Source organism: Sesamum indicum, linkage group LG12, assembly GCF_026168435.1.
Source record: "Sesamum indicum cultivar Baizhima isolate 11 linkage group LG12, ASM2616843v1, whole genome shotgun sequence".
Taxonomy (NCBI): Eukaryota; Viridiplantae; Streptophyta; class Magnoliopsida; order Lamiales; family Pedaliaceae; genus Sesamum; species Sesamum indicum.
Window position 1 is genome coordinate 19,031,892 of NC_142668.1, and position 17,899 is coordinate 19,049,790.

General features: G+C 36.0%; 3 protein-coding genes across 3 annotated transcripts; 1 reads left to right on the forward strand and 2 right to left on the reverse strand.

Annotated features, from left to right (window-relative positions):
• Positions 1 to 5,214: 5,214 nt before the first annotated feature.
• Positions 5,215 to 6,933, reverse strand: LOC105175922 (uncharacterized). The gene has a single exon (XM_011098570.3). It carries the CDS (start codon positions 6,581 to 6,583, stop codon positions 5,426 to 5,428), a length of 1,158 nt encoding a protein of 385 aa, XP_011096872.1. The 5' UTR covers positions 6,584 to 6,933; the 3' UTR covers positions 5,215 to 5,425.
• A 148-nt stretch (positions 6,934 to 7,081) lies between these two features.
• On the reverse strand, positions 7,082 to 11,874 carry CEST (death domain associated protein). Its single transcript, XM_011098571.3, has 6 exons — positions 11,346 to 11,874; positions 11,221 to 11,265; positions 10,555 to 10,668; positions 9,800 to 9,880; positions 8,422 to 8,586; positions 7,082 to 7,277 (listed from the first exon to the last, which is right to left on the reverse strand). The coding sequence occupies exons 1-6, from the start codon at positions 11,625 to 11,627 to the stop codon at positions 7,188 to 7,190; spliced, it is 777 nt and encodes a 258-aa protein (XP_011096873.1). The 5' UTR covers positions 11,628 to 11,874; the 3' UTR covers positions 7,082 to 7,187.
• Positions 11,875 to 12,187: 313 nt separating this feature from the next.
• LOC105175924 (oxygen-dependent coproporphyrinogen-III oxidase, chloroplastic) lies at positions 12,188 to 16,522 on the forward strand. Its single transcript, XM_011098572.3, has 8 exons — positions 12,188 to 12,958; positions 13,593 to 13,668; positions 14,419 to 14,513; positions 14,854 to 14,937; positions 15,546 to 15,633; positions 15,838 to 15,962; positions 16,044 to 16,142; positions 16,252 to 16,522. Exons 1-8 carry the CDS (start codon positions 12,377 to 12,379, stop codon positions 16,318 to 16,320), a joined length of 1,218 nt encoding a protein of 405 aa, XP_011096874.1. The 5' UTR covers positions 12,188 to 12,376; the 3' UTR covers positions 16,321 to 16,522.
• The last annotated feature ends 1,377 nt before the right edge of the window (positions 16,523 to 17,899 follow it).

Sequence of the window (17,899 nt, forward strand, 5' to 3'; positions counted from 1 at the left end):
TCTACTGTTGTCAATAGAAAATTTTTGTTAAGACTATCATAGGGGGGAATGAGTTTTTGAAGCTTGGTGTTGTGACGTCCGTAGAATTTTGTACGTAATTGGAAGACTAATTGGTAATTATTAAGAATTTAAATTTAATTAGTAAATAAATTATAGATTGAATTTGGAATATAATAAAACTTGAACAGATTAAATTGGAGTTCGTTATAATGTTTGGGGCAAATTATAGTAATTAAGAAAATTAGGAAGGATGTAAAAGTAATTATTGAAAAAAAATTATTAAAAAAAAAAAATAGGATGGTGGGCCGTGGCATGTGCTGCCACCGCCTCACCAACCATTAAATATATATATGAATGTTAATTGCACGCATACACTACACACATACACATACATTCACAAAAACACACACAGCAACGCACACACATTTCGGAAAAAAACAGAGGTATGGATGTTGAATTTTAATTTTTAATAATTTAGATAATTATATTATTTAATTACTCTATTTATTAAATATTGATTATATTAAGCGATATACTATTTAATCGGAGTATTTTATAATTTTAGCTATTTAAATTAGTGTCAAATTAAATATCACAATTGCTATAAAAATGATATAGTTGGTTAATTAAAATATTCGATTTGTTAGATTTAATTATCGTTATAGCTAATTTACACAATTCCATCGGAATGATTAACCAAATGTGTAATTCTATGTATTATTGCTTAATTAAATTGTATAGCAACGATAAATTGACAAAAAATTCATAGAAATGTTTCGAAAAGTTATATTTAAAGAATATTTTGTTATGAAAGAGAGAAAATGAGGTTTCAGTGGTAATATAATTTACGGGTGTTATAAAAATAATAGTTATGAATATATATGAGGTTTGATTAAATGAATTCTTATGAATTAGTTGATAAATCAATTATATGATTGAGAAGCTTAGTAAAGGTAGTTATTTGAAAGAAATGAAACAGGGGTTGGGACTTTAATATAACTAGAATACTAAAAGATTGGTAGAAAATGTACGAATGTTATATGATAGGTTATTTAGAGTTTATGATATTCTATATATATGTTGATTATACGTATAACATTTTATTATAGGACGTGATGACAAAGTAGAGGGTTGAGCAGTCCCTCGTAAAATAGAAGCATTTTGGGATATAAGGTAAGTATAGCTAATCGGATTTATATATATCTGTATGTGTAGTATTGTATATATTATATATATTGGTTTCTTGGATGCGATCATGGACTTGGCTTTATATTATTGTACGTGGCTTTCGTATATTAATTGTTTACATAATCAGTTGTGGATTATTTGAATATTAGTGAAATTGTTATTATGTGTCATATGTGTTTGTAATAGTTGGACGTGAGCGTGGTATGATTACGTGATCGTATAATTGATTGTTGATGAAATCTAATTGGGAGTTGTTATTGAGATATGAAAAATATCTGAATTAAGCTAGGTACCATGGCGCGTAGGGTACGGGGGTATTCCGGGGCAGCAGGGAATATCCTGTGCTGTTAGCTACACACTGGGGTGGTGTGGGGGTACCATGTTTGTGGTGATGTCCTGTGCTATATTGCTACACAGTTGGAGTAAAAGAGTGTGAGGATATCACACAACGGGTATCTGTGTTGTATATGATATGATGATGGCCGGCGAAACCATTGACTGATGTATACCAATTAGAGTAAGTGGGGCCCTTAGCTAATAAACGATAATGTTGGATATTGTGTTATAGATTGATTTATAATTGTGAGTAGGTATTACTACTTATATTTGATGTTGCTATTGATAATGACTGTTAGTCAATATGACTGCATGTAAGTGAAATTGTTGCCTGTGTATATATATAAACTGATAAGCTATACCTATTGAGTAGGCAGCTCATTCCTTGCCACGTACTTTTCAGGAGGTAGGTCACACTGATTAGCCACATTGGACTTTGAGCGGTGCCGTCGTCTTTATTAGGTGGGTCAGCCGTGACTTCTGAAGCCAAAGTTTTTTTATTATTGGGTTGTAAATATTCTGGTCTTTTATCGGGATTTGTGTTTAAAGTTGTGGTATGATTTTCTTGAGGTTATGTACACGAGAACATGTAGTAAGGGTAAATATTACTTTTGGTGGTATATATTATCTTTTGTGATATATAATGTTATATTGACAAATTAGATTTATTTTACGGGTTGAAATAGAATTACTTATAGAATGAGTTCTGACTAAGTAAGGATGAAATAGTGATAATTAGAAGTAGCGGGTAGGGGGCGCTACAGGTGTACTGTTGCATACTAGTGTCTCCCTCAAGGCGATCCCCTTGCGCTAGCATCGATTGTACAATGTATATGCATTTTGCTATTTAAGAATCCACATTTTCAATCCCGCGTTCAATTTACTACTTTCTTACTACACCTTGCTTATTATTGGTGCTGCTATTCCTGTCGGCGCGTTGTGCTAGTGTCGGCGAGAGTTTTGTTGTTGTGTGCTATTGGCAAAAGTAATCGTTTACTGCGGACTGTTAGCCACATGGTGTCCCTTTTCCCGCATTGCAGAAGGCACCTCGTGAAACCTGGGTGTGGCTTATTTTGGGAGGGTGTTTGCTCGGGGGTAGGGCTTATTCTAAGAATAAGCCTGCCTGAGAGAAGGATGTCTACTTGTGGGTAGGGCTTTATTCTGGGATAGTGCTTGCCTACAGCATGACTTATTATTAAAGGGTATCTGTTTAGGGATATGGCTTATTCCTCGAGGTTTGTGGCCTCATCTTCTTATTCCTCTAGTTGTTCACCAAGGAAATTATGCTTGTACTTTTCAGCTTCCTCCAAATTAATGTATTTTTCAGCTTAGGCTAGAAGATTGTAAAAATTTGAGGGGTTTTTTTTGTTTTTTTTTTATTTGAAGAAATCCCCATCTTGCAATCCTTGTAAAAAAGTACAGGTCAGTACATCAGATGTAGCAGAAGGGACCTGTAAGGCTGTTAAATTAAAATGTTGAAAATACTGCCTCAGCGATTCTCCTCAATCGTCTTTTGATATCGTTTACTGCTGGCAAATTAGTGAAAAAAGAGAGCGAAATTCTCTGAATGATAGGATTGATCCCATGGGCAATTGGTTGAACAACTGTTGGGCTGACCGTGTGAAGGTGGTTATGAACATACGACACTCGCTCCCAATGGTATAACGGTGGAAAGGGCAATATTCCTGAAGTAGGACAGGTGCTTCTAACGATCCGTGGTTCCATCATACTCCGACAGATTGGGCCACTTCCAATTAAGGTGGACATCGTCTGTCAGGATTTCTTCTCTAAAGGGGGTACCCTCTGACTCCTCCATGGGGACCTCTAAGATGCGTCTCTGCAAGTCTAAGAGCGCATGTTGAAGCTTATCAATATGCACCCTCCAGTTTTTGGGGCACCTTCTTATGGGGTTGGGTGCCCCCGCTTTCTTCTAGATGGGACGTCCTGTTGCAAGATTCCCTGCACATTAAAAGTTAAGTCAGTAGGGACATTAGCACTAGGTAAATGATAATGGTGGGCCATTGAAGTTGGGCCTGGTCGGAAGTAGTAATCATCAGTTGGAGGTGCTCCAACGGGAGGGGGATGATCCACCTGGAGAAAGTATCCAAGGAGGTGTTAGCTCTCGTGTTGGTAGCTTCTATTGTTCTCATGTCTTAGTTATGTGTTCTCATAGACAGCGTCAAATGCGAGCAAAAAATAGTAATGCTAGGTGCACTTGGAGCGAAAAAGTAGCAAAATAAATACTAGAAGATAAAAACGTATAAATGAGTTAAAAGGATAATGTTATTGCCTAATTTGCCTATACAAGTGAGAGTTGACATTAAAGTAACACCCTAAGTACGAAATGCAAGAGTTCCTTTAAGCTAAAGTTGTTGCATAAAGATAGGAGTTGCAGTATGTAGTTTCAAAGTATAGAAAACTTCAAAAACATCTAAAAACATATCCTCTCATACTAGGGGGATCTCTCTATCTATAGGCAAAATGAGGTGGTTGGAGATAATCATGGTGATGCTGAATGTCTCTCAAATTTATTGGATGATGTTGTATCCCCCCTCAAATTCAGTATAAAGTTCCCAGCAGTTGGAGGATCCCCAGAGTTAGGAGAGTTAGTTGGAGTCCACTGAAGATATCTTGTGGGGCATAAGGATACATTCTCAGATTTTTATGGAGGTGCTTGAGGAAACGCTCTCTTGCAACCATCACTCAAGCTTTTAAGGTTTAGGTCGTTTGTCTCTAGAAACACCATGTGTCCCAAGGGGGCTGCTGGTTTTTATTCAATTTTGTGAGGTGTGTTTTACGTGGATGCCAGTTAGACCACCCATGACGCCATGCGAGATGAGTTTTTACTTTGGTTAGGGCACTTCAAGTCTCTAAGCTTCCTTGTGGGCTTGTGAAGCCTTCTTGAATTCGGGATCTCTTGTATTTGGGTCGTTTGCCTTTCTTTAGCCAATTTATTTTTTGGGAGCGTCTATTGGACTCCTTTGAGGGCTCTACTGGACTGGGCTTCTTGGGGTATTTTGGGCCCTCCCCTAAACTAGACCTTTTGGGGGCTACGATGAATCTTGCATTTCTTTATTCTTTTTGGACTTTTTTTTAAGTCAGCCCATTTTATGGGCATCAATAATAATGAAAGATATAATACAAAAAATAATAATATCACTTAATTATAATTAAAAATTTACTGTATGAACTATACCAAGAGATTGATACAAGTTTAGTGACTGCAAAGTATACAATTAAAATGAAAACAAATTATTGGTGATAAGATCGATATTCTAATGATGAAAAATCAATCCTAAAATTTAACTTTATTTAAAAATAAGAATTATTGGGTGATATCCTTATTTTGAAGGTAGAATATAGTATAGATAAGCACTAATTTTTTGAAGATAAGATTTTTTACATGAATACAAATTTAGTTTTTAATTTAAAACAGATAATATTTCTAACTAATTTTCTTTTTGACAATTAAAAAATTCAAAGTTAGCAAAAATTAATATTTCGTCAAAATTGGCTTAACTGTGGTCAACTATCATTTTTTTATATATATAGATAGATTCTTTTTTTATTTGTATATATATATATATATGTAGATGTAGATACACAGATAATATGATCTGATATGATTAACCGTCACTAAGATTATTATTTATTTGTTTGTTATAGGTGCTATTGATAGTTTCTGGCAACTGAAAATTTGAAAATCGGTTTTTTCAAGGTCTATCAGTCCAAAGGTACAAACAAAGGCTAACTACCAAAACGTCGACTCGTCAATAAGTACATCAGCTCATTGAAAAATACAAACAAAGATTTAAAGGAACAGGGAGGAGGAATATTCCAGGATTGAAGATCATGAGCGGCAATACTCATGCTATAATGAATTCAGGCAATCATAAAAATGTCAAGCGCTCTGTGCTTCTAAGAAGGCATTGAAGTCGTCCCTGGCTTTGAGGAGGCGAGGCGTAATGCAAGAAGAAGTTGGCGAAGCTGGGCATAATGTAGGAGAGGAGGTTGAAAAACGAACATGACGTGATGAAGTACAGGATTCGTGCGATTTCCTACTAGGTTGCCCACTTCCAGTGCTTGTAGTCGAATGTTTCAGAACCCCTTTCCGAAGATGAAGATGATGTTCCTGGTCCTTGTTATCGAACACAAAACCTGTCGTCACTGGGCACTCAGTGTCGTTGACACTACTGCAACGTATCAGCTCCACTGGCAGATCGAAGAAAAGACTGGCCGTAGTATCTCCATCCTCTTCACAGTTTATGATGGCCGATGATCTCCATGACCCGCATTCAAATTTCTCTAGAGACACTCTCTGAGAAACTATGTCAATATTCCCTATTATCCTTTCTGGCTCCACCTCCTTCCTCGCCCTCACTGTTTTTCCCTTGCCAAAGCCCGGGAGGAACAAGCACGCCCCACATTTGAACTTGTCTTCGTACAATCCCGCCTCCTCACTTCCTTTCTTGTGGAATATTACTTTTTCTTCATCTACTCTGACTTCAATTTCCTTGTTCTTCTGCTGATTGTCCATTTTATTGGTGGTGGACCATAGATCAAAGTCAAGAGATGGCCGGCACGCACTTTCTTCCCCGCATGACTTACTCCTCCGCAAGCGGCTTTCTCGTAGCCGCTCCAGATTAGTGAGGGCCACTGAGTGTTGGCGGCCCAATTCAGACACTCGCTCCTGATGGTTTTTACATTTCTTCTTGTGCATTGCAACATTCGACCCGAGGCGAGGTGAGGAAGAGGCAGAGTTGGGAAGGCTGCAACTCAAGAATCTACCGCTACACTTTGCAGCCGGTGGCAGCAAATTATGCAGTGGAACAGTCGTGACCTCCGTTTTAGGTCCTGTAGTAACAGGATACGTCATTGTAGGATGTATATTTGTTGATTCTCTTAGAGAGATTGGATCGACCAAAATCTGCTTCTCGCTTTGTATGCTTTCCTTCTTCTCCAAAATGATCTGAGACCTGTTCCTCCCAACACCAGCGAAGCACTCCTCCCGGATTCTTTCACCACCTGCCTGACATGTTTCTTGTGCGTAGTCAGTCATATTTAACGCAGGTGAACAATCCTTGGGACTTTGGTGTAGGGATCATCAAGATTGGCATACTTATATGGCTGGATCACAGGTTCAACGTGGATCCCATGCCTTCAGAAAGGATTAGTGGTGATTAACACGTCCTCCTTCTCTATATATTTTATTATTGATATTAATAGAATAAAATAGTATTCCATGAGCGTGCAGGTCATAAAACATACATATGGCTATTTGGGGAGTGAAACAACAACAAACTCAATTGGCCCAATCATCTCTGCATTACCATCCTAGATACACTCCAACAAGAGCCTGTCGCCTTTGACTTTGATGATGCTAAAAGGATGGGGATTCATGCTCTTATTGAGGCAAATTTGCTTCTTTCAGATATATTCCCTATGGGTTCAGAAACTAGGCTGTAGGCCGACTAAATAATTTGAAAAGCGTAACTTCAATAATTCGCCACATATACAGACTAATGAATAAAGCACTCCAAACCAACACATAAATAAATAAAACTGAAACTGATCCGATATTTATAATTTCATTAACCTGCCATTATAAACAATTCAAATGTACAAACTCAAATAATAATCTTTTAGCTCATGCATATAATGATTTATTGGAGAGAGTTGTAAAATAGAATCAGCACAACCGAGATACCGATAATGACTGGAAATGCTGTAACCAAGTAAAGAGCTCCATATCCCTGCGAACAGAAGGTGATGATCAGTTTGGATGCATAGAAGGCTGAGAAAGTTGTAAACATTTCACCCATCCAAATTGCCGAAGAAATGCCGATCAAGTTCCCAACACAATATTCAATAGGAATTCACCCATTCAAGGTCCCTTTACACTATTCAATAGGAAGCAGCAGCCACCGCTCCAGGCAAGGCATCAAAATGATAGATATCATGTATATATGACAGCTAGTGAAAATTGCAAAACTCATTGTATGAGATATAAATTTGAACAAATAAATGTAAAAGACATTAACGCAACAAATAAAAAAGAAACGGATCAAAAGAAGTGATTATTATTTAAAGCATTTGAATTGTTAAATACTTAGAACCTAAGTAGGAATTCAACAGAGTACATAATTAACTTGCACTACAATTATTTAATTTCATTGGTTTTATCAACATCCTCTTCTTGTGATTGACTCACATAGCTCGGGTATTATACTTTAAAACATGGAATTTCACATTTAATCAAAAACACTCAAGAAATTGTTTTTTGTACGAAAGCTGAGCAGAATATTGTGATATTAATCATAGTTACTAGTTACATATATATATATATATATAGGGTATAATATTGTCTACACTACCTATTCTTTTCATTCCTTTCCCTCTCTGTCACTTCTCACAACAAAATAAATATGAGAAATGTTAAAATCATAAATATAACAAAAAAAATACTATAAAGAATCTAAAAGACTCACTCTTTTATATTTTATTTCATATTCATTGTCCACTATGTAGGATATTCTCTTCTAAAATTTATTTTATCGTAATGCTTAAACTTACAAAGTACCATAAGATGGTAACTTTAATTATATTTTATTTTTTAATATTTTATCATTCTTATAATTTTTAAGAAGATTGGATCAAACTTGCATCTATAAATGTGATTAAGAATTATTTTTTTATTTCAAATCACTGCTGAAATTGGACCATAAAAATCAATTCTTTGAAAGATTTACTTAAATATCAATGTCCAAACTTACAAGTAAATGAGGAGATGGATCCATGCCTAAAATTTTTGCTCGTTCTTTCTAATTTTTATTGTTTCCACAAAATTTCTAGCATATACAAACTGAAGTTTCAATATGTAGGGAACGAGAAACCAACCACAGCAGGTGGCACCTCCACTTCACTTGTCTCAGCATCCTCAATCTCAGCAGCTGAATCCCAATCAATGTTCAGCCTCTTGGCAGCCTCTTGTGGATTAACACCGGTGTCTGTGAATTTCGCATACAACGATTTGCCTCGTTCTTTTTGTTTTGGAGCTTCAACCTACCAAATGGTAAAAGAGGAGAAGAAAAAATGCACCTTTTATTAACTAACTGCTTTGCCATGATTTACTCATCTGTATAATTACTTTCCTTCTTCACTATTAATCAACCATATTAGCTGATTTTCTAAATTTAAAATGATCTTCAGGGTCAAGCATCTCCAGGCTAGGCAGAACTAGGACATATAAGAGATATTAAGTCCAAGTCCATCTTTAGCCCACATGACGGTGAAACCTGTCGTGCTAAAATCACGTCCAGTCCCAGATATGGGTGTCAAGATGGCATAGCGATATTCTTTTTGTTAAATCGATATTCTTATTGAAACATTAAGATAGTAAATCCAAAAGTTCATAAGATCAAATTATCAAATCTTTACTAAATAAGAGGTCGAATGGCATTAAGTAGCTAAGTGGCTGAGCCTGGGCACAAATCGATTCCTGATGCTAGTCTGTCCACCTTTGTAATGTAAAACCTGTGTTTCAACTTAGGACAAGCCATACATCATTCCAAGAAAGTAGGTAGGCTTGATGGTCCACCAAGCCTACGGTACCAATCTTTAGCCCCTTCTGTTCATTTTATTCAAGATTCAATTTGGAGTGCCTAGCATGAATCAAGAACAGTGAGCCAATTAAAATTGCGCAGATGTGAATAAAACCAGGACAAATGACTTTAGCTGTTAAAAGAGTAATAAATACAGGGGGGAAAAGATAAAATATAGTCAGACTGATGTGCCATGCAACTTCTCAAAGAATTAAAAACAAAATTCTACAAGGAAACTTAACAAAAGAAAGGAGATTATGTTTTCTCGAACCACAAGTTTTTATCTACACACACTCAAGGCTAACAAGGGAGTGGTGATTCAGCTTGTCTTGTAGTGAGAATAACAAAAGGTCAGTCAATTTGAGGAAGGCTGTTTAACAGGTATTCGTCTGAGCTTTATGATCACAAATAGGGTACTCAAGAAGACATTTTTAAGTTCATTACAGCAATCAGGAGTCCTTTTCTCTATTAGACACCTTTTTAACAGGGGAATGGATGAAGCAATAGTTTGTGCTAAGAACCAATTTTCACTAACAACCAGAGCGTCTTTCTCATTGAAAGCACTTTCTGATAGTTCAAGCATATACCTTAGCTCCAAAAGATATTAGTACCATGGACGCTTGGATAACTTGCTTAGATTTCGAAAATGAAAAAGAGCTTAAAGTGGCAACTACCTCCAAATTAGGCCATTGAAGCATTTCCTCAGCAAGCATCTGCAAAGCGGCACGATTTTCAGGGATTTGTCCTTCATTTACCTAAAGATAAAGTCAAATAATTGTCATAACATAAAATAAATTATGAATGACTCAATTGAGTGGCATTTGCAACATAAATTATTTTTGATAATTATGGAGCTTTAACTGTTGACTAAAAGACATTATTCAATGCGCTGAAATCTTAATGCAGAGTGAATACTGAGATTTTCAATTTTTGGAACATAGAAACCTAGAATATAGTAATTACTGTGTCTTCTCCGTGATATTGACTTTCAAACTTAACCATATGATTAAGCCTTGAACTTGCACTCTTTATTGATTCCATCATACTTATTTCATATACATTGACTATGTTCAGATCGCTGGTTAAATAAAATGAGGACCGAGTCAAAAGGCCTAGGATGCCCTTTTCCAGATGGAAAATTTCTCTATGCAACACAGATAACAAATCACTCAATATTATGGGAACCAAAATCCAAACATTTAAATCGAATACACAATCATCTAAGCTAAGCTAAATTAAGAATTTATGCCTGGTTGTGTCTGCTCATCATAAGAGTAAAGAAATAAGGAGCTTCGAAGAAAAGACAGCCAGTACATAATTTACTAATAATATTACCAAAGCCATGTAAAATACCTCCATCATATATACAAACATGGGAAGCCATTGATGTAAAGGATAGCAAAGAAAGCAGAGAGAAAAAGGAAGGTACTTGGACTAAAGCGGCAGCGAGATCATCTCTGGTAGGAGCATTTTCATCATCAATGCCGAGCAGACGCCTCCGTTCAACATCTCTAGGATCTTCAATCATTATAGTTAATTTGACCTGCAACCCTTCGACGTATATTTCACATGTATTACTTATAGAGAGGTTTAAAATATATGGCCCACCAACATCAGATAATATCAGTTTCAACCGACATCATGTAATACCCCTCGACGTTGTATTACTAATACCATGATATGAGGTTATAATGCCCGATCTAGATCAGTTTATCTCGGATTATACTTTTTTGAAGATCATTTATAATATGATCAGTTGATGATTATTACATGTAATATGAACTTCTGTGCAGTGTTATTAATAATGACTGATCCTTTATTACAGATTTAAGTTTGATATAGTGTCCTGTTTAGCTTATTCCTAACAACTCTTCATGATATGTTAAGGTGCATTAATTTATGTCATTTATATGCTTATATGATTTTACTAATTTTTGGAATTCTTTAAGCATCTGTAATGCATTTGCGAACAACAAAATTATTGCTCATACAGTGACTTTGAACTATGTGAGAGAGTGCCAAGTACGTCGAATTACCAGAGAGAGGCTGCAATTAGAAACGAAATAATATAATAGTAAGGAATAATATAACAAACCTCATTGAAGAGCATATCTCTGTTTTTCCTAAGACGCTCCAAAACCTAAATGAAGAAGTCCATTAACAGTAAGGTATATGAAACACAAAGAAGTTATAAATTAGCTTTGGAAGTGGAGAAGTAACTGTTTTAATCTGTGATACATATTCAAGGTCCTGCGAATCTGGGTCAGCGGCTTGTTCAGTTTCATTTTGGGTGGGTAGGGGAGTGGGGGTGGAAGAGGAAGTGAAAAAGGTATCTTCTTTATTAACAAACACCAGCCCTGAAATGCGGCCATTGTGCTTCCGAACAGCTATGGTACTGCTAAATGGGAGGTAAGACGGGCGCAGAGACGGACACCGGTGGTAGAACAATGATGACACCGCCATCAGGGGCGGGGGCGGCTGCAGTACACCGGAAACCCCCATCACATATGCAGTCACAATAGGGTAAGTAGCTATTCCTAAAACCAAGGCTTTCTTGGTTGCTCGTTCCTCAAGTAGTATCAGTGTGACCACCGATAGTTGATCTGTAAAATGGGATCAAAGAATCAAAAACTGGGTGGAGATAAGAGTCACAGTTTCGTGGCTGGCTGTTGCTAACTTCCAGAAGAAGGTAATAATTTGCATTTTGCACCCTTAACTAAAATAAATATAAATAGGTAATCCACGCCCACGCCCAGATTCCCCTTCGTTTTAAAAAATTAGGATTTTACGAGTTTTTAACTATTTTAATAAATTAACGTATGTAAAATGAACCCAAATAATTCAAGAATAATATAATTGAAAGAAGAAAATTAAACAAGGAAGAAATGTGGAGTAAGGAGAGAATAGAAACGAAAATAAAATAAAATATATTTGTTTATCTATTCAACTGAAATTATATTTATAATATAATAACAAGAAATTAATTATTAAGATGTTCATACTTTATGCATAATATATATATATATGTGTGTGTGTGTGTGTGTGTGTGTTATGTTGAGAGAGTGTCAAGTGTAAACATCGTAACTGAAAACCATTGGCGAGTCAAATATTGTGTGTAGTGTAGTTGTTGCGCGCCGTTGGATGTCTGTACGACTTTGTCTATCTATATGCCTTATCATCAGTGATCGCTACTGCAATTCGCTTCATCCCTCTCTCCCCAGCTGCGCCAACCAACAAACACCTCACCGGCAATGAGGACACCACCACTCTCCCCCACATCATATTCTTTTTCTTCTCCCATCACCTTATTACCTTTCTCTCATTCCCTCACCGTCCCCCCTCCTCCCACTTTCAGCTTGAGTTTCCCCGTTGTTGTCTCAAGAACACCCGGTACAAATTGCGTGAAAAGCTCAACTCTCAGACTCCAAGCAACATCATCTTCTTCCCCATCCCCAATGATTGAAAAGGAAACGCCCGAGACCCAAAAGCCCCCCACTTTTCTCCGAGAGACAGACGGGAGTACTTCCAGTTCAACCAATTCAGTTAGAGCGAGGTTCGAGAAAATGATAAGAGAGGCACAGGACAGCGTCTGCTCTGCGATCGAAACCGTCGACGGAGGTGGCAAGTTCAAGGAAGATATATGGTCCAGGCCCGGCGGAGGCGGCGGAATCAGCAGGGTTTTGCAGGATGGTGCTGTTTGGGAAAAAGCCGGTGTTAATGTTTCTGTCGTTTATGGAGTTATGCCTCCCGAAGCTTACAGGGCAGCGAAACCCACTGAAAATGGCGACCTCAAGCCCGGCCCTGTTCCCTTCTTCGCTGCTGGCATCAGCTCCGTAATTTCCCACCATTTATTTATTCTTTTACTTCTAAATCTGCTTCCTCTTTATTTTCCCCCAATTTTCTGCCACAACTTATTCTGTTTATCTTGATTGGAATCACGATGGCTAGCTGAATGAATACTAAACATTGTTATTCATATTATTGTATATTTTCAAAATCACCTCAAAATTTGTTAAAACTTTAGGTGAGTGAGCTATGATAATTTAATAAGAAAATTATGTAGCTTTTCGGAAATGGATTTGTACTCTGAATCTGTTATACTGCACGTTATATCTACCTGAAATGGTGCATTACTTTGTGAAATTCCTGCCAAATTCTTGAATTCACTTGAGCACTTTGAACTTGTAAGATCTATATAACAGGTGCAACCTGTACAATTATCCAATATATAACTTCAGCATGAACATAATTTTTAAGCTCGTGAATAATATGAATCTTATTAAAGTCGTCCTCTCTGAATCGCATCAAACAGAGGGGCATTTTACTACATATTCTCTTTGCTTCATTTTCTTCTGTACTCTATAATCAGAAGAAGGAAGTTTCTTTCTTGTGCTGCTGCTATATATCCCTTACTTTCTGTTGAAAGCAAGGTGCTTAATGAGGCTGTATAATTTTGTGGTGCTCTAGGTGCTTCACCCAAAGAACCCTTTTGCTCCAACTCTGCATTTTAATTACCGCTATTTTGAGACCGATGCTCCAAAAGGTACCATGCATATTTACTGTTTGCGAAGTTCTATTATTTCTAAGCACATTTATAGCGAATTATCTTGTGGACATGTGATTTTCTTCTAGTATAAACTAGCAATTTGATTTACATGAATAAATATCATTCTCTTAATTATCTTTTTGAGCATAGCTATTCATGCTTGCTCCATAACTAGAAGATAGATATCAGATCCAAGAGAGAAGATGCTCAACGCACCTAATATGTTCATTCTAATTCCATCTTGTAGATACAAGTCATGCTGCAAGTAAAGGTTGACTAACAACCAACTCGTCTTGGTCTGCATAAAATTTGCTTGAACTTATTATCCTAGTTCAGACATGCTAAAAAACTATAAAGGTATACTAATCTAAAAGCTGAAGTTATATATGTTACATCCGGGAGGAATAACAGTAATAGGATAGTGGAGATGAGGCAATTATTGTATGGGACAAGAATCAGAAACTAAGGATTTGGTCTGCAGCTGGGTAAATGATGAATTGCTGATCCTAGGGACATAGTGTGTGCTTGAAGCAATTCATTGAGCAGCAGAGAAGGAAGAAGAGCCATGTGATTTTGGCATGTGAGTTGGCTGGTCTGGCTAGGGTGGCTTTAGCTTGTATTTAAGGAATTGTAGATTAAAAATGTACCCATGAAGCTTGCGATTCTTTTTTTTTTTTTTTTTCTTTTAAGTAGATATAGATCTACAATGTACCCTGACTAACTGTTGCCAATTTTCAACGCCTGCAGATGCTCAAGGAGCACCACGGCAGTGGTGGTTTGGCGGGGGTACAGATTTGACTCCTGCTTACATTTTTGAGGAGGATGTGAAGCATTTCCACATGGTATAAGCACCCTGACAAATAATATCGCATAGCATGAGTATCAGCATTTATATTATGGTAATACAGTATAACTTCCTAATTGGACCATCAGTATTTTGTTATTTAGTTAGAAATCATAATGTTTTGATTGCTTAATTTATTCTATCACTTTCAAGGAGAGTTAAAAACTTAAGTGTTACATTTTTAAATTTCTGAAAGTTGGTGAACATCTTCCCTTTTCTTATGTTCTGGCATTTTGGCGTTTTTTTCCATTGTTTTCTCGAAGAAGGGCCAAGAAAAACTTGTTTATACGAAAAGTAGTCGGACATATTCACTGTCTAATGTTATGTACATGTTGTAGGTCCAAAAGAGGGCTTGTGACAAGTTCAATAGCGACTTCTATCCTCAATTCAAGAAATGGTGTGATGATTATTTCTATATCAAGGTGTGGCTTCTATAATCCGCTCTTTATCTTATATGTGGATAGTAGATTATGGTCTGGTGCATCTATTCCTAATCATGCCTAAAAGGACAAACAATTTATGGGCTTGATTCTTTTAGCCAAACAAATTTCAGTGATGAATATAATACAGGGATAATTACACCGCCTTTCCCTAAGGTTTAGTGTAATTACACGTAATTCCCTGTGACAAACCCGCATCCCCAAATTGGGCTATATTTCCAGAAAATTTGCCAAAATCCCCATGAGATAAGTTCAAAAAAAAAAGGAAAAAAGAAAAGTCAAGAAAATAATGCAGATAGAAAATTTATTCACCTGGTTTTTGTTTCAAGATAACAAAGTTTTAACACCACTAGATTTAGTAATTTTAAGATTAATTTACTCTGCCTGTGTTAGATTAGTGATTAGTGATTGGGCTTGTTAATTGAGAAGTATTGAATTTTTTGGATGGGAAAAATCATGTTCAAGCATTTTGGTATTTGTACGTTTTGTTAAACCTGGTGTCTTTTTCCTTTTGGATATATTGAGCTTCTACATTTTATTCAGCAGCTGATTTAACTACTTTCATTTTCATTATATAATTTTTTTGGCAGCATCGTGGGGAGAGACGTGGTCTCGGGGGTATATTTTTCGATGATTTGAATGCCTATGATCAAGAGATGCTCCTTTCCTTTGCTACTGGTAATTTTATAGAAAGAAGACCAGTTAGATGTCGATCCATGTGACAAAAACTGGCTTTATCTCCATTTCTTTTATGTATAAGCTAATGCAGTTAATGCACTGAAAAGGGCAAGCTCTCTGCATACAGAAACTGCCAGGGGATTTCATATTTGTACCAGATTATACATATATCTTTTATCTTTACTTCTTGTTGAAAAATTGCAGAGTGTGCAAATTCTGTGATTCCAGCATATATACCCATCATAGAGAGGAGGAAGGACATGCCATTTACAGACAGACACAAGGCATGGCAGCAGCTGCGCCGAGGTCGCTATGTAGAATTCAACTTGGTAAACACCTCTACTATAACCAATGTTTCAAGATAAAGACAAACCAGAAGCAATTCTAATGTTTGTCCTCTATAAGTGAAGGTTTATGATCGTGGAACTACATTTGGTCTTAAGACTGGTGGTAGGATTGAGAGTATTCTTGTCTCACTTCCATTAACTGCACGGTGGGAGTATGATCACGTGAGCTCTCTACCAACTTGTTCTTGTGTGAATGTATTTTCAGTTTATTGTATGGGTGTGTGTATTTGTGTTAGACACTAGTGAAATACCTTAATTGCTTTGTCTGCAGCAACCAGAAGAAGGAACGGAGGAATGGAAACTACTGGATGCCTGTATCAACCCCAAGGAGTGGATTTGAGTTTTTCAAAGTTTCCAGCTTTTATAGAGTTCAAAATGTGTTGCTATTATTCCTTTTATATTGTATTTTCAACTATAGGCATTGTTTATTTTAAGAAGTAGTGCCTTTGAATATTCTTCAGAAAAGTCCATCTCGTAGGTGCCTTTAAATGTATTTATTTCTGGGATGCTTAGTTCAAAGAGGCCATCAAGTTTTACTGTTCCTTTGTTAGGATACAAGGCTTTTCTGTTGCTCCATTCACGGAAGAGAATTATGAGTTTGTTAGAACATAGACAAAGGGCCTGTCAAGCAGCAAAAGATGCATTGTTCTTTTTGTACTATCGGTATAGGGTTTCAGCCAAAATCCTGGAGGATCGGTCGAGCTACTTGTAGCTGTTGCTAAAAGTGGGACCTTATTTCTCAGATTGGATATAATGTTGCCATTTCCTATTACAACTTTTATTTCTAGTATGCACTTGCACGTCTATAATATACTTATGCCATGTTTCCTAAAGAGTATAAGGGATGATATCCTGAATAATTTTAGTTAGTAGTGTGTTTATTAGTAATTTATCCAGTTCATTATCAATGTGTATGGCCCGGTATTAGCCTGATTATTTGCTTGATTTGAGTCACGAATTTTTTTTAGGTGATTAGGCGCCACAAAGCATTGCTTGTTTGGGATTCTTTTTCTGTTCTCTTCGTATCCTCAATTTTTACGTATGAAATTCTCCCTATATCCTTATTGCTTATGAAAATTACATGTTTGTGAGTCAGGTGCAATTAGTGCACCTGACACATTCCACTCTCCTCCATGTTTGAAAAGAAGAGTGCTCTTCTCACAAACACATTCATCAATGGCTTCAACAACGGGTTATTTATTTTTTTATTATTAAAAAATAAATAAATTATATAATATAAATATAACGAGTTGCGGATATATAAAATTTTTCTTTTTTTTTTTAAATTTGATCAAGTCGCGATTATGAACCGCCACTTGATGTCGTTGATGAAATATAAATGAAAGTGAATTGTTAATTTTTTTTATAAGATAATTTATACATTAATAATATCACAAGAATTACTTGTATTTTTTTTTAAACTCTGAATTTGGCCTCAGGTTTCAATCTAAGGGTTCCAATACTATTGTAAACTTATCAGTATAGTTCATTGTATTATTTTAGAATTATATAGAAAAATATACACTATTACATTTGCATGATTTATTGTATTTTTAAAATTAATATAATTTTAAAAATTAATTAAATATAATTAATTTACAAAAATAATAATAATACAATTCGCAATAATGCAATTCAAAAATTGTGAATTGGTGAATTGCATTGCAATTCACACTTCTTGGATTTCATCCACGACATCAAGTCGCGTTTGATCAAATTTAAAAAAATATTTTTTTATTCGAGTTGCGGATTTAATCAGTGACTCGTTATATTTATATTATATAATTTATTTATTTTTTAATAATAAAAAAATAAATAACCCCTTGAACAACTCTTCTCCTTTTTTGGGCTACCATTGCTGGAATACTTACACTGCTTTTGAACTGGAAATGGGTGATGGTAGAAGCTGATTTTGTTGT